Source organism: Bombus vancouverensis, chromosome 13, assembly GCF_051014615.1.
Source record: "Bombus vancouverensis nearcticus chromosome 13, iyBomVanc1_principal, whole genome shotgun sequence".
Taxonomy (NCBI): domain Eukaryota; kingdom Metazoa; phylum Arthropoda; class Insecta; order Hymenoptera; family Apidae; genus Bombus; species Bombus vancouverensis.
Genome location: NC_134923.1, coordinates 10,186,948 through 10,204,036, shown reverse-complemented (window position 1 = coordinate 10,204,036; position 17,089 = coordinate 10,186,948). Strand labels below are relative to the sequence as shown.

General features: G+C 35.8%; 1 protein-coding gene across 1 annotated transcript in view; it reads right to left on the bottom strand.

Annotated features, from left to right (window-relative positions):
- Positions 1–13,816, bottom strand: part of GEFmeso (Guanine nucleotide exchange factor in mesoderm) — a 93,838-nt gene extending 80,022 nt beyond the window's left edge. The window contains exons 1-2 of the mRNA XM_033343563.2: positions 13,586–13,816; positions 12,535–13,208 (exon numbers count right to left, since the gene is read on the bottom strand). Of these exons, the coding sequence (XP_033199454.2) occupies positions 12,535–12,616 (82 nt within the window). The 5' untranslated portion in view covers positions 12,617–13,208; positions 13,586–13,816. The remainder of the gene's footprint in view (positions 1–12,534; positions 13,209–13,585) is intronic.
- Between the last annotated feature and the right edge of the window lie 3,273 nt (positions 13,817–17,089).

The window sequence follows — 17,089 nt, the reverse complement described above, 5'->3', positions numbered from 1 at the left end:
CTGGAAAAACGAAAATCTATGGATTACCCGTCTCGAAAATCGCCAATTAAATTACCAATTAAACGTCTGTCTGCCAAGAAACAATTACAACTCAATCGATGCCAATCTCAAACAGGTATATACCCACGCAACATTTCCACGAGTGAATTGGCTGATCGCAGTGAAAGTTTGCTATTCCAAGATTCGACGATTAATGCCGGGTTCGCGTAAGAAGAAAAGCAGAAAAAAAAGAAAAAAAAACAGGAAAAACACAACTGTTGAGGTTATTCGATGTGTAAACAGAGAAAACTCGTGGATAAATTGTAAGCCAGAAAATATATTTAAATAGAAGCGTAATTACAAGTAAGAATACAATGTGAGCTGATCCAAATCCTAGCTGTGTTACCCAATAACTGAAAACCCCGAAGCCAACGTCGCCTGTCTACTGTTTATGGTCTGACTTCGTCGCAGTCTTTTGTCTACGCGCTGTCGATGGCTTCAGTGTTTGAGAAAACTAAAAAGACCACATGTAGAGTTTTCTTAGAAGTGGTAACCACTTCAACAACAACGAAACTCGAGAGAACGAACGTTTGAAAATCCGTAAGGGCGGCTATGGAAACCAGCCGCGGTTTTGCAATTTTTTTCTTTCTACATTGCATACTTTATAACGTAAAACGTTTTTTGTTTTTTTTTTGTCGTCCAGTATCGACTATCCAACTCTCGCCCAGTACAGACCAAATATTTTCTATCTGTAAGTTCGATTTGTTGGCAACTACAGTGGATTGGAAATTGGATTGGACGATCGTCTGATCTTTCTGCTATCCTTTCCCGCGGTACGATGTCTGAAATTCGGAAACAGGAGAAGAATGCAGCTTTGAAACTGCTACTGTAAAATAAAATGATTCAGAGACAGGCCGCTCCGAGGTTCCCAATATTCCGAAAACGACGAACGTGAAGGCTGGCCGCACGATCGAGACCAACGCACAGACTGAGAGAATATCAACTACGTTACCGCTGAAATAACAGAAATAGAAATACAATTTGAAGGAAAACGTGAATTCCAGCGTCGAAATATTGAAATATCTTTTTTTCTAACGTTATCGATCACTTAAACCAGAAAATCTACTAATCGGATAATCAGTCGGTACCGGACAATTTTCCCTTTCCATTACAAACTATGACATTCTTATAGATTCTTATTATCAAATTTCAGAAAACGAAAATTCATGTTTCTCAATTCTGATTTTTACCGACTGTAGCACGAGATATGAGAAAAATACTAGCAGCGGTCGGTACTGCGCGACTTTCCCTGCGCGAAGCAGCTCACTAAAATTTCTCGCCGGTCGACCCGCCTGTAGCCGCCCTGAGACAGTCGACCCGTTCTCAAGATCCATATGCAATCCCAGGCCTGGCGATACGTGAGACAGCGTCGAGGGCAACGCCGTTCTCCTTTGCAGTTTCTGCACGTGCAACCACGGAGACCTGGTGTCGGGAAATCAAGTTCAATGGCGTCTCGGACGCGCACCGATCCCCAGTCCGCATACGAGCACGTTTTCGTGAACGCGGCGACGCATCTATTCCGAGGGACTCAAAGTTCAACAGGACTCGGTCCGTTTCTTACTGTTCGATCGAGTAGCGAATCGAAAATTAAACGCAACCGAGAGAATATGATATAGTATGATATAAATAGCAGTATAGATAAAGAGATGTTTGTTTTATTTCATATATTTTATTTGCAAGTTCGATATAAGATGGTAATTGTACTATGAAAAGTTTTATCTTTTTGTTGTTTCGTAATATGAAATTCAGAGCCACGTTTCTTGTACATTGAGACACTGCGAATGCAAAGTTCGTAGCTGCTATTTCGAAAGATGTACGTTCGATTGAACGTTATTACGAATAACGTTACGATAGCGAAGGTGGTAGAGTGGTAGGTTCACTGGAATTACTCTGTCACGAGTTCGAATCCCTCATCATCGAAGAGTTTTTTTCTATACTTTGAAATGCTACGGGAATATAAGAAAAACTAGGCTTTAGATTCGTAGAATCCTTTTCAAATGCGATAGCATTGGAGAAAATGAGTTTTCACTTTCTCCCTGTTTCATCTCATGTCCACAACTTCGAAGCACACTTTCCATGGAAACACTGACACTTGGTATTTTGTAAAGTATACAATTATAGAATTTGTAATAATATCGCAGAAATGACAGTTTTCTGCCACCGTTCCACTGTATTTGGAGGTTAATTTGATCAAATCTCTTGTATCTGTAACAACGCACACTCTTAAAGCAAATTATCCTCAAGTTTCTTACTATTTTAATAGTTTTAGCGTATATCTCATAAAAAGTAGCCTTAAGTTCAAGGACCAACTGTCGAATGCACAAGCAGTATCGCGAAAAATAGTTATTTCCGTTTAACCGTCCTTTATTTTAAGGTTAGTTCGAGCAATGGAAACTGGTTTTATATTTATGACTAGGCGCAATGAAAACTGGTCTTGTATATTTGTAGCTAGGCATAATGAAAACTGGTCTTGTATTGAAGGATCAATAATCGATTATTGTCGTGTCGATCGTTACTGTTCAATAACGATGTTTGATCGATTTGAAACGTTGATTGATTATTTACCAAAGAGATATTCTAAATTTGAGCAGCGAGTGTTAGGCGAGACACCCTGTATATAGAAGCATCCCATAGAAACGCAATACAGGTGCCTCATTAAGGGTTCGAATAACCCTTTGCTGATAGAGGGTAAACCTCGCGTCTCCTTCCATGGAATATTCATATGTAAGGCTTCCGAACTTTAACACGTGCTTGTGTTGTAGTACGCCGCGCGTAACGAGATCCAATTATCAGCATACCGAACTTAATTCTCAATTCCCTAACAAGACGCGGTGGGAAAACCTCATCGCTGATCGCACATCGCAGAAAGAAAATTACTATAGAAATTGGAAAATCGAAGAGAGGAATGTTACTGCAAAAAGTTACAGAATTGAACAGGGGAATGTTGTTACAAAAGTAACTAAATTGGAGAGAAGCATGTTATTACAAAAATGACTAAATTGGAGAGAAGCATGTTACTACAAAGATTACTAAATTGTAGACCATTAGGAAAAATTGAAAATACAGAGGCTTACTGAAACAGTGGTACAACGAACCACGTGTTGTCCACGTTGAAGACGATAAAGTTACTAGAAAATTTTTCTATACGTGTTACGATCGAACGTCAGATAGACTTGTGCAAATTTATATTTCTACGAGACCAATTAAAGTAATGAAACTAACGAGGCATTTATCTCAGACGCTATTATAGAAATTATTAAAAGGTGTAACAATTATGATAAATATAATACTATTACCAACACCATAGAGAGTACGATACTTTAGATATTTCGAATGTTATATATACTTTCAAATATTATGTTCGTTCTATGTGCGTTTGTACAATTTTAAATTCCCTATGTAAGTGCATAACCATTCTACCAACCATCATAAACATCCCCAGTCTAGTCACAAATCTGAAAAATCTATCAAGTGACCAACTCGATATCGATCAATCAAGAAAAATTCCCTATGTCCAAACTGCTGCTGTAACATTCGTTTTATGTAGATATCCGTCAGGAAGACGGACAAACGAGACTGTCACGTCAGCTTCCTTCCACCATAACCTTATTGCCACACAAATACCCATCGTCCTCCGCTCTATGTGTCGCCCACTTGTTCCCACATCGCGCGATACAGGTTGTCTGTTCCGTGTGAGCTCCATCCAGCAGATCTCTCTGTTTAACCTTGTTGCGAATATTTTTCAGGAGAATCCTATAGCCAATTTTCATAACTATAAAATTATGAAAATGCACTATACGCACTGTAGCAAGGACATCGAAATTTTGTTAGTCCCGTAATAAACAGAAGTGAATTTTCATGCGTTCATAAAAAATCTGCAGCATTTAATTAAAAATTAATATTCAAAAATGTGGAAATATGAATATTAGAAATAATAAAAAATACTATTCATGAAAATACATCATTTTTGTCCAAGAATCCACAATCTAGTTATTGGTTTCTCGTTTCAGCTTTATTCTAAAAATGTTCTCCGGTTGTATAACCCCGTTGTTGAATGGAGACAGAGACGAGATTAAAACATAGGGAATTTAGATTAAGAGGAGCGCAGCAAGGCTAACCGAATTTGTCCAACGAAACTGTACACACGGTGCTATACAAACTATGACGAGAAATAGGTACACTTAATCCCGCGCGTGTGACAAGATCTATGAAAGAGCTCTTTCTAAACACGATGCAGTAAAGGCGTAATTCCTAAGCTGCGTATCCAGGTGACTCATTTTACAAGTATGGATGAAACCTATGTACGTAAAAGCGAGATTAAATTCGAATTTTTACGCGGAGATAATAGAGCAGAAAGATAGAAATTTTTAAGATGCAGAGATAGTGTGACTGTAATGGTTGAAAATATGCCGCAAAGTTATATGTTTAGTTTCGTCCTTGAAATATTGTGGGTCACCAAAATTGAATGTACCGTAGCAATGTAAAAGTGATAAAATATCGTGGAGAATTTTTCTAACGTTAATCGTAATGCAATAACGTAGAATCAATGAAATTAAACTCGCTATTGTCGGTATATAATTAACAAAATCACCACTGAGTATACTGTAATTTATAAAAAATCAATAGGATGTAGAAAAGCAACAAGATATAGTTCTAAAAATATACTAACGTTAACGATGAAAATTGAACTCGCTGTAGTCAACAGACGATTAATAATATCACCACTAGCATATACCAGCTTATACAAGATTAATAAGATTAATGAAAGTAACAAGATGTTACTCTAAATTGTTTTAGCGTTAACGATCATCCAAAAGTGAACCATCAAGATTCAGCTCGCTATAGTCGACGAACGATTGGGAAGATCACCGTTGAATACACTGTAGTTGATAAAAAAAATTAATACAATCGACAAAAGCAGCCAAACGTTATCCAAAATTATTGCAACGTTAACGATAACCCAAAGATGGGCCATCAAAATTGAGCCCGCTGTAGTCGACGTACGATTAACGAAATCACTAAATTCAACAACAACAGAATCTTAGTTAAAATTTGTGCAGCATAAAAGATACGCAATACACGCATTATCTGAAATACAATGTGAATCAGCCTGTATACAATAAAGGAAGGATAAATCGTATTGCTTAAGCCGCGGTTACAAATGAGCCCGCAATAAGCATTAGAGATAATATTCCCTCTTATCTTCATCTGCTTCGAAACGCAGGATTAATGGAGGCGATGTGAATCAGCCTGTAGATGCACCTATGAGTCTATATATTCGCGGCGCAGGCACTTGGCGTTACAAATGCAGCCGGAGGAGCATGACACGCCCACGCTTTACTAAGCCCACACGAGGACAGGGCCGTAGGTATTGTGACCCAGGTGTCACATGGTGGAATGTTATTTGTCAACGGGACGATCCACCAGGAATGTTAACGGATCGAGAAAATGCCTATTTTCATAGTGGATCATGATCTGTGTTAAAAGGATAGTTTTATTTACGCTTATTGTTATTATTGTTATTATGAACACGTACGCGATTAATACAACGCAAAGTATATACCCGTGGCATTCGAACGTAAGAAAATGAAGGAAAGAATAAGCCTGAGTTCGCCAATTCCGTAAAACGCTAACAAAACCATGTCAAAAGTAACGGTGAAGAAGAAAAGAAGTAGAAAAGAACACGATACACGAGTTTCGTGATTTAATAACAAAATTGGAACGAGATACGATTGTGATGTAAGTAGTAGTAGTAGTAGTAGTAGTAGTAATAGTAGTAGTAGTAGTAGTAGTAGTAGTAGTAGTAGTAATAGTAGTAGTAGTAGTAGTAGTAGTAGTAGTAATAGTAGTAGTAGTAGTAATAGTAGTAATAGGGATATTTGTAGTATGTACACGATGTAGTAAAATTTCCAAAAAATATATACACATACGTAGAGGTTAGGAGACATTCGTTGGAAACATTGCCTTAATGAAAAATTAATATACCGCGTGAATAGTATTGTCAAATGTATATTTAGGTATTAAGAAAATGAAAAGTAGGTAAAACGTAGTGGAAACTGCAGATTACGTGAAAATAGCTGGCTCGAACAGAAGATAGAGAAGAGAAATCAAAATAAAGGAAGCAGATTTACTGAAAACGCGAAACTCAGAAAACAGTATAACATTTACACGTAGGATGAAAAATCAACTATTGTACCCTTTAAAAAATAAAAATAAAAAAAGAAAAGAAATAGGACAAATTTACTCTATCCGTTAATACGACAGAAACAGGTAAAAGAAATATTATGGAAACCGCTTTAACGATGCCAAGCGACGATGCTTCGTTTATTCGGTCGAATTTTAAGCAGTTCCGGGGCTAGTCTGGTCCTATAAAAATCCAGACGGAACCAGAGAGTCGGTTGCTCGATTTTTGGGCGTGCACGAGAACGGGAATACATGTGACACACGCGCACACATTTTGTGCACGAGCGCGGATACAGACGCTAGTATACACTGCCGCTCAAAAATATACAGCCACTTACTAACTTTCATCCAAATATAAAGGTATATAATTACGATAGTTATATAATATAAGGTAATATAGTTGGAAAATTACAGGCAGGAAGACTCGGCACGGTTTTATCCTTTATTAAGGCTATCGTAGAATATTACGACGTGATAAAATTTGTTTTTGAAAGTTAATATGCAATAAAATGCTCGAGACATTTATAAGCGTCAAACACTACGGAGCTGTTCTTTTTGCTTTAAGGAGCTCATTATACGCGGCTCGCCTGATTGTCAAGCTTCAGATAAGATAAGGAAGGATATTCCAAATTGACTGAGAAACCATCGTGATCGATAATAGCGACGATATTTAAAACCGTTTCATACGTCGACGGAACGTATATTTAATGCAAATAAACGATTTAGAAAAAAAAGATAAACGAACCAACAAAAAAAAAAAAGAAAAAATTTCATAGAACGAGAAGATACTAATCTCAGTACATGTAACAAGTAAATACATATCGCATTTGATCGGTAAACTCCTATTTCTTCCTTGACTATTTTTTTTAAACAACCCCCATTATTTCACTTGAAACGTACTACAGAAGACAGTCAATGGATCGCAATTAAATTAAACAATTTTGCGCCAATTATATCAAATGAATAATATCGCTCATCTAGAAAAGCAAAAAGTGAAAAGAAATATCGCGAAACATAATACACGTTTAAACCCGACAATTTAAAACAATCGGGCGTGACTGGACGTAGGGCTTTTCAAACGGCTCATTCATACGCGCTTAGTAAGAAAATTAAAAGCTTCATTATGTTGTTAATAAAAATCGACGAAATTACACGCGCTATATTCGCGAACAAGTAACGCGGATTTGGATAATTTGGATTTATAGGAAATTCGCAAGCTGCACAGAATCCGCGTAATACGAGACGTTCGCGGAATATCCAAACTACAGCGGTCTCTCTGCGATACCTGCCAGATAATACAATTTCCTCCAGACGTTCTACCTTTTCTCGTTATATGCCGAAAAATAGGAATTTACAGAAAAATCCGCAGTCTACTTATGAGCGTCAGTGTACACGTAAGCGAATCGAGGAAAGCGACGACGCTCTCTAAGCTACATCCGGCAGAGCAGCAGTTTTTTGTGCACCGCGTCGCATCCTTAAGTTCGCCACACTTGTTTCGCTAGTAGCAGCGTCCTCTTCGTGACTATGGCGCGCGCGCGCGCGCAGGTCAGCGCAACAACGAGGCGCGCTTCGCCGTAGCGTGCAACTGAAAATCAGAAATTTCCGCGCGCTGATAGATCACAGAGTCGACGAGCTACTCTCATCTTGCGCCGCCCCTCTACCAGTGATCGTGAGATCGTCTACGATTTACGGAATAGTCGAAAGAAGCAGCAGATACTGTCAACGTCTGAAAGTTTTCAGCGTCACTGCGGCTTGTCGATAAATATTAACGAATAAATAATATGGAAACACATCAACGAACCGCATGTTTCTCATAATTTAACGTTAATAGTTTAACGTTCGTTGACGATACGTTCGGTTTCGAGTTAGCGTTCGCTCGAACAGAAAACTCGTGTTACTGTTATTTCAGCATTGTGAATGAAGAAACCAAGGGAGGACAGAATAAAGTAAAGGCAGTGGCTTATAAGAAGAGATACATTTTCGCCTACGAAATTCGCTGCGGAAGATTTTCACGATGAACGTTGAAGATCTGGAAATACCGTCAATATACAGTGAACGTCTGAGCATCCTCTTGGATTTTAAACTCTCAGTATGGCTATTAGATGACGTACAATTAGGGAGAAGAAATAAGCGAACTGATAATGGAAATATCATAGGTAGGAATAAAATTGCGTGAAATTCGGTCCGTTTATGCAAAATCGTAAATGTTAATTGCAACTGGATTCGATAATTTCGTTTATTTGATTTAATTCGATGTTGTTAGCCCAACAAGGTTTGAAGAGATCTGTCTATCCTTTTCCTATGTGTTTTTTACCTTGAAGACTTTTGTTACTTTTGCGGAAACTGGAATATTAAATAAAATGAAATGTTAGTTGAGCAGTGTGGAAGAAAATGAAGGAGGGAAAGAGAAAGAGCAAAGCGATATTTATTGTCGGTTTTTACAAGTAGAAAGTAAGCAAAGTTGATTATCGCTCTGTTTCTTTTAGGGAAATCCTTAATTGGTATCGATATACCTTTTTCCCAATAGTTTCTCTCTTATCCGGCTAGCGATGTAACTCGCGCAATAACATACACGCTATTGGCACGCGATTTTATCAACACAGTGAAAAACAGGCGAAACGAAGAAGAAGAAGAAGCTACGGGTTACGCTAAGATAACTGGCCGAAACAGAAGCAGAATCGGAACAAAGTTAAATTTACAAAAATGTAATTTGAATCTAAATTTCCATTTATGGGATATTGTATTTCCCAATACAATCATAAAAAGTGCACAATATCGTTTACCATCTTCGTTCCAACGTCTCGCACCAACTTCTATTTCTTAGCGTTCCCTGATTATTTTAACGATATATGTATAATTTATAATCTTGCGAAGATTACAAAAGAATCGATTGTGAGAATTTCCTGGTCTAATTGACTACGTAGAATTACTTTAACGTAGTCCCAACATTGTCACGTCAATCGACTACGCTAAATAAAATTATAGATTTTAGATAATTTTAACCGTGATTTTTCATATTTGCTATTCCTAGTGTTTCGAAATCTTACATGAAAATAAGATGTGAATCATTTTCTATTTTAAAAACTTTCTATTTCGACGCTTCCTTCGATCCAACCGAGAAAAAAGTTACAACAGAAACCTGTTATCTTTGCGATACGATATCGATGACCATTGTAATATTTCTTAGGAAATTTCAGAATGCAAACTAAAATATTTCATAATGTGTGCGATGAGAAATATGTGCCTTCATGTCTCTGGGTTTTCAATTCAAAGGTATACCTTCTTTTATTTTTAACTTACGGAAACCATAATTTCATTAGAAATTGATGTTTAAATCGATCAACATTGAAAATGATATTTTCTCGCTGAACTAGTTCTCTTGCGCAATAAAATGGATGTGATATTGTAATTTTTATCTTGTTCGTGTTAATGAGAACGCCGTCATCTTGAGAGCACACGCGCGGTTGAGAACCATTGATAATTTTATCGAACCAATACTTGCCAATGTACTCGTTGCGATTGATAGTATCGATGTTCGCAATAGCTGTTATCAATCTCGCGTACACTTCTTTGATTTTACAGTTCCAGGAATACAATTCTCTGTTTACATTTTTCTTCGCGATTTTTATACAAATTTACAAAGACCGTAGACAAGGATGGATTGCACTTTTCAATTGGTGCGAGAAGAAATGAAATATTAAATTTGATACACGTTGGAAAAAACGTAGTTTGCACTAATTGTATACTAATCGTGCGAATTAATTCATCCATAGGTATCGCTAATTTGAAGCATTATGCTGACACAGAAAATAGAGAAGCAAATTCCAATCTGTCCACAGTGCTGAAAACTGCAACGAAAGAGTTCGAAATTCCGAGAAGTAAGCAATTTTTGCCTCACCAACAACGTATGCTAAGATAAAAAATAATTTGAAAAGCATATAATTAAATATACGCGTATGCTATGATTCCAACAAATGATAACGTAGAATACTTGTGTATCTACCATATTGTTACTTTTTCCTGAAAAATTATTTCATATCTCATGTTATCTGTTACTCTACTGCTCTTAAACCTCAATTACAAAGATAATCTTTTTAATTATCCTGTTCGAAATTTTTATGCTGTAATCATTGACTGATTAAAGTCTTTGAGGCTTGGGACTATCGACCTAACAAAGGAGAAAATAATCTGAAAATAGAAAAATGGCGGAGGGAGAAGGACTTAAAATGAAATAAAGAGCTTGCTATAATCCCTATCTGACAATAATAAAAATATTTTAACCTAACCTCTATATTGTCAAACTGACTGACTACACAAATCCATTTGGTCCAAATAAAAGCATAGACTCAATTTCGATTGCTGTTCTTCGTATTTAATATTCCTGAAATCTTATATAAAAATCTCACATAAAAATAAAAAAAATATTCCGACCTCAACATTGCGAAGTTGATTTAGTAATTAAAGTCATAAAGTTCTACCGACTAGTATTTGATATGTCAACAGGTTAGTTTGATATATCAATAGGTTAGTTTGATATATGGACATAAGTTAGTTTGATATATCAACGTAGGTTACTCTCTTTCTTACATCAATAAATCACGTTAAATTTACTTTAAACTTGTCTAGGTTAGGTCAGAAGTTAGTTAAAAATTATTTCCATCTCCATTTTTATATCCACAGTTTTTGACTTGTTCATTTTATGTTGATATATCAAATAAGCACCGTCTTATCTATGATTCTTCATATTTTAATGTTCTTAAATTCGATTCGTCGAACACAACGATTTAAACCATCATTTCTTTTTTCTGTTTTCAACAGTTCGTCTGGTATCGCGTTACCCTCGTCAAGACAACCAACGAGGCGAATTATCCACTCGAAAGAGGACGCGCGATTGCATTAGAGACAATAAACACGCGACGATCGTTTACAAGCGGTCATGATTGGCGGTTTCTTTTTGCTACCGTTCGTGAATTATTACTGACACGAAACGCAATATCATTTCGCGCCTTACTTTATACCAAATTTAACCTAAACCCTCTATATCCAATGTAGGACAAATAATTTTATTTAAATTTCAGTCTTTCGTAAACAAATATTTCAAATATTTCACGTGGAAACCTATTAGATATTGTAATAGAAATATTAATAAGTAGCTGTGAATTTTCTTGGATTTTTTTGAAAGCCTGTGATAGGTTAGAAACACGATCTGGATCCTAAACGTTCCATGTTGCACATGGTGTTAGCAAAAAGAAAAGTTTGCACACGGAGGGTTAAAATGCTATTTTCCTCTTAGTAAAGCCCACGTTTTACTTGCATTGTTTATCGTTTCGTAACAACGTCCACGTACAAGCAAATAATAACCACGCACATGCCAGCGATAAAGAACCGGCGCGCAGCTAACGTCAAACTTCAAACTACATTGTAGAAACCTGAAAACTGTTACTCATCGACAAACTTAAGGAACGATATCGAAGCCATAGAATTAAAAGAACACGATCATCCATATTCTCTATTGTTTTATGTCAACTTAAAAAGTATATATCTCTACAATCTATCAAAGTACATATATTGGCGTCACTATAGTCAGATATCAGACATCATCACAGATAAAACACAGTACACACGCGTATACACAGATTATGTACCTATATATACATTTGTATAATATATATAGCTCTGAAAACATGTGCGCTGGTGATTATGAATGTAGTCTAGTCTATATATTGTTGGAAATGTTTAACTTTTACGTTTAAATATAAAATGTATCTTTTTGTTATGGAACAAAATATTTTATAAAATACTGATCTTTGTATTTTGAATCTTTCCCGTGAATATAAATTTTGTAAGTAACTTGTAAGAAATCTCAAATATCTCAGACTATTTTCAAAATCAATGATGTATCTTACACGTGACTTACAAAAACAGAATCAAAAGAATTTTATTTACGAAAATGAATTGGGAAGAACCATATTCATTATTCATTTTATAATTGCAGTTGAATGCAACAAATCTTCGTGAATCATTTTAATATTCTTCTTTCTCTGAACTATTACCTGATAACACATACCAGAATAATAATTACTTCCTATTTAACAAATCATAAATTTACCAGGGAAAGATAACCGGGATCCTTATCAAAATTAGTATAAACTGCGCTATATCTATTCTGCAAAAATACTGTCCTATTACTATAGGACCACATGAAACAATCTAAAAGATAAATTCAATTCTTTCAAACCTCTAACTTAAACAAGTTTCATGATCGCCAGAGAACATACAAAGGAATAGACACATCAAAGAAAACAAACTCACCGAAAAAGTCCTCCCAGCTAACGGATCCATCCGAATCCACGGCGTTGGCAGCCGTGGTCTCCGCGTCCGCCTCGCTGTCCATCTCGTCGCATCAAATCCTACGATTTTTCCCGCAAACAGTCGCACAACCGACGATTCTTTCTCGTTGTCACTGGTCCATGAAATTTTGCACAACCACAGAATGGTCTTTACTGCCGTCACCGACGTTGCTCTTAATATCGAATCGTCTAACACACGTCACATATCTCATGTGCGCGCCACCGATTTATTTGGCGCGTTGGAAATTCATCAAAAGGGCAATGCAACGGCGAGGAAGGGCAAGTACATGGATCGATTATTTGAGACGAGTTAATTGAAATGACGGAAAGAAGAAGTAAAACGACATCCCTTTAGCACGCGGTCGCGAGACGGACTGAGAGAGCGGCAGCCTTCGACCCGAGCCGACCGACCGTGCCGGCAAGTCAACGAATCGGCAAACAGCCGCCACCAACCCATACACTAAACCGTTCGTTCGCTCTCTGCTCAAGCGTTCCTCCGCTCTGCTCGCCAGCGAGTCGCTCAATGCAACGACTGTCCTCTCGACGGAGGCGAACGCCGTTCATGTATACGCTAGTGCCGAGTTTACTGGCCACGATTTCGTCTCCGTTCCTGGCCGCTGTTATCCCCGCTGGATGCTGCAAATGAATTCATAGAATTAGCTTCTGGTATTGGATATAATATAATATAAGGTATTTTGTAATTATATGAATTTTGTGCTCTTTTGCACCTTCAGATCTCCCATAAATACATAAGGATCTACAACCTAGCTACAGGAATCTTTTTTCCTTTTTAGTAGAGTTTTATAGAAAATTTGTTAATTTTCTTGGAAACCGAGATTGCTTTAATTTTTTATAATATACTCCCACTTTAATATTTGTGTAGTGTACATCCTAATAAATAACTGTTTTTTGTTTCAATAGACCAGTAATGCGTGATAAATATGCATATCTGACTTGCATTCATTGAAGAAGAGAAATAATAGATACTTGAGATTTCTAAGAAATACACATACCTCCCTCGATTACTGGCCAGATAAAGTGGTAACTCGTGGTCAGTTAACGAGGCACTGCTGTAAATCGCCGTACGTCGGCCGGTCATTGAATTAGGAGCATCGAATATGTATTTTTAACCCTTCACGCTGCGCCGCCGTCCGCCTGCCTTGGCATCGCTGGTGCTGCTTCTTGTTGCGCCTTTTTCCGGCGTTCCCGCGCCGTTTGTGTGTGACTTTTAGGATGGTACGTAACTGGAAATATTGGGAAACAGTTTCATGTTTATTTGGAATTGTGCGGTTCGAACGGGAAGTAAAGCCTTCAACGATGACTCGATTGAGCTATCGTTGAAGACGAATTGGCCAACTCTATTTTCTTAACCTCTTAATTTCTGAATTTTGGCCACTAGGGGTTTCTTGTGTTTACATAGTGTGAATCATCTGATTATTCTACTTGATAAAAAACTGTGAAATCCTACAAGTGAATCTTATAATCTAGAAATAACAAATGTTATTAACAGACTTGTTACCAGTAAGCATCAGAATCTATTAATACCAATAACGTGTAATTTGACTTGTAGAATTATTATTAACTATAAAACTAATAAAATTAGTATAAGTTAGGTTGTATAGAATTTTATATTTAATTTCTCAATAACTGAACAATTAATTTCAATGAAATTTGGCTTCCCTGTAGCTGAATTACTTTTATAACAATTATGATTTTATCCAAATATCATTTTTGTTATCCGTTGTAAATTCAAATCTGTATACTATCAAATTTAACTAAACATTTGAATAAAACGATTATATTTATTCGTTATGTTTTATGAATTTTTGTCATAACCTATATCAAATTAGGATATCTTTCATCGCAGTGTTGGAAATGGAAGAAAAACCGCCAAATCCTATGAACAATATGGCGGCCTAATCGCTTAAATTTTGGTTACCAATGATTTTTTGAATAATTTATTAAAACAAACGAAATTATAGAGATAATCTAACGTCTAAATGTTTAATCGTTGCATAATGTAGCTATGTGATTAGTATTTTGAAAAGTTTCATTGGTAATAAATATCTTTCATCTAAAATCCTTATGGAGTCTTCGAAGACTTTTCTTGATTATATAAAATGAATTAATTTATAAACATAGAAGCTATCAAACATACTGCAAACATCCATATAGTATACATATATAATTGCTTAAGAAGTGTTACCTGTAATCTGCATTATTTTCGGTTAAGTAAGTAGTTATGCTGGATCGCGAATAAACTCGACCGCGGTACGAAACATTCGAATAACAGACGTATATGGACTAACAGTATATGGGCATTCCCCCCACTTACCTTAAATTCTATTCCCCTACTCTCTGTTTTCGTCAAATACGCATGCGCGCGAGGAATAATTATAAAATGTTAACGCGACGCTCGTAATTTAAAAATATTATAAATTTATGTCCACATATAATTCTATATCTCATGATATTGACTAAATACTTTCTTTATTAATGAATTAGAACATCAATTAACATATTGGGTACTATTTTTAGGATATAAAAATTCCATCGTATGTTATGATTAGGCTGCGGATTTTCATGCAAATTTCTATCTTTATGAATACATGTACAGAAGTAAAATTTAAATAGAGATTCGTTTAACCTATTAAAAATTATGCCGAGTGTTCTACTTTGGAGATTTTACATATTTTTGCATATTACATTCGTTCTATGCATTTCTGCACCTTTAAATTTCCCATGAATGCATAAAATTCTGCGGTATAGTATTATTATACGAATGTATGTGAATGGTAACCTTTTTAGTGTTTTCATTTTAATATGTTGCGTGATTACATGTATATATGTATATATACTCTATATACTATATATGTATATATATATATGTATATATATATGATTATATGTATATATGTATATATACATATGCATGCGCGTATTTATTTTTGCACAAGTGCACCTTCGTTACCGATTGTACAGAAATCCTTTTACCATAAGGGACTTTACAAAAACTTCCGCGAGACAACATGTGGCGCAACGATCTCAAGCACCGAATTAAATCACACCTTTTTAAATAGAACATTTCTTCCCCTTTCTCGCGTGAAATTTGATTTGAAGCTAGAGGAAGATAATTTCCTCTATTTAATTTTTTTAAATAAAATAAATTATATATAAAGCGTGAGCTATTTACTTCCAAGTAAAGGAGCCGTTCTATATTCAAATTAGACAATCGTCGAAATTCTCGAATCTTGAACTTCCAAAAATACTTCGAAGGATATTGACTTTCAGTTTCCACGGGTAGTTTTCGAATACAAGCAGTATCGATCTTGAATTTTTTAACTCAGGTCACAAATTTTAACCTTCCAAGATCAGAGGTTCGTGTCCTTTATATTCCAAGGTCAACGCACGACAACGTCGAAGTCTCAAAGTCAAAATGAAAACTCCAACTTTACTAAATGCAGCGAAAAGACAAGAAGCTAATTTAAAGTCTTTAACAATGGACTAATACTGTGTCTAAACTTAAAATACTTGAATTCCTCCAACATTATCGATATCATAGTATTAAAGGTACAGGTGTAAAAGCTTTTTATGACTCAGAATCGACGCGATAATCGCCCATAGATCTTCAAGTGTCATATCCATGGATTTATTAGAAAAAGATATCGTAAACTTTTTACAAGTTTTAAACTGCAAATCAAAGAAAGAACTTTTTTAATACTCATGAAGATTTTTTTAATGAATTTGAAGTTCAAGGTCACGATAGCTGAGGACGTTAGCACGAAGATCGTATTCTAATGAAAGCGTGCTGCCATGCCACAGGGGCGAAAGACCCTCGATATCGATTTTCAAGGACACTTGTCCAGTATATCCACGAAATTACTATCCGCGCATGTATATTGGTCAATTTATTTGGCCTAAGTTGACGAAGTAACTTTTTTTCTGCGTAATATATGTATAATGCGTAACATTTCAAATTTCTGATTTGTTTCTGCATTTTCAGATAACGAGGCATTGAATAATTCAGAAATAACCGCATAATTAGATCGCATTTACATAATGTAGAACAATTGCTTGCGGCACACAGCAAATTTTGAATATTTTCCTAATTAATTTTGCAATTTTTTCTTTCTTTCGTACGCAATGTGCTTCGAAAGAGATTGAAAGACCTGCTTACCTTTTACACGCACCTATATGTGCAACTATTTTATCTACGATATATTCTAGTAAATATCGTAAAAATCAACAGCAAGATGGTTATTATCATTCTGTTACCAACAACGAATAACATAGGAAATAATGAGAACAATTATTCTGTACATAAAAATCACTGAGATTGAGGAAATTCAGTAATTAACGAGGTATATGATACTATAATATATGATAATAAAATATTCTACATACATGTAATGTTATTATTAATCTTCCTATATAACCGATTTAAATATTATTTTATTTTGAGGAAATATAGTAATAATCAGTAACAACAAAACACTACTTGTATATTAGTAATGTAT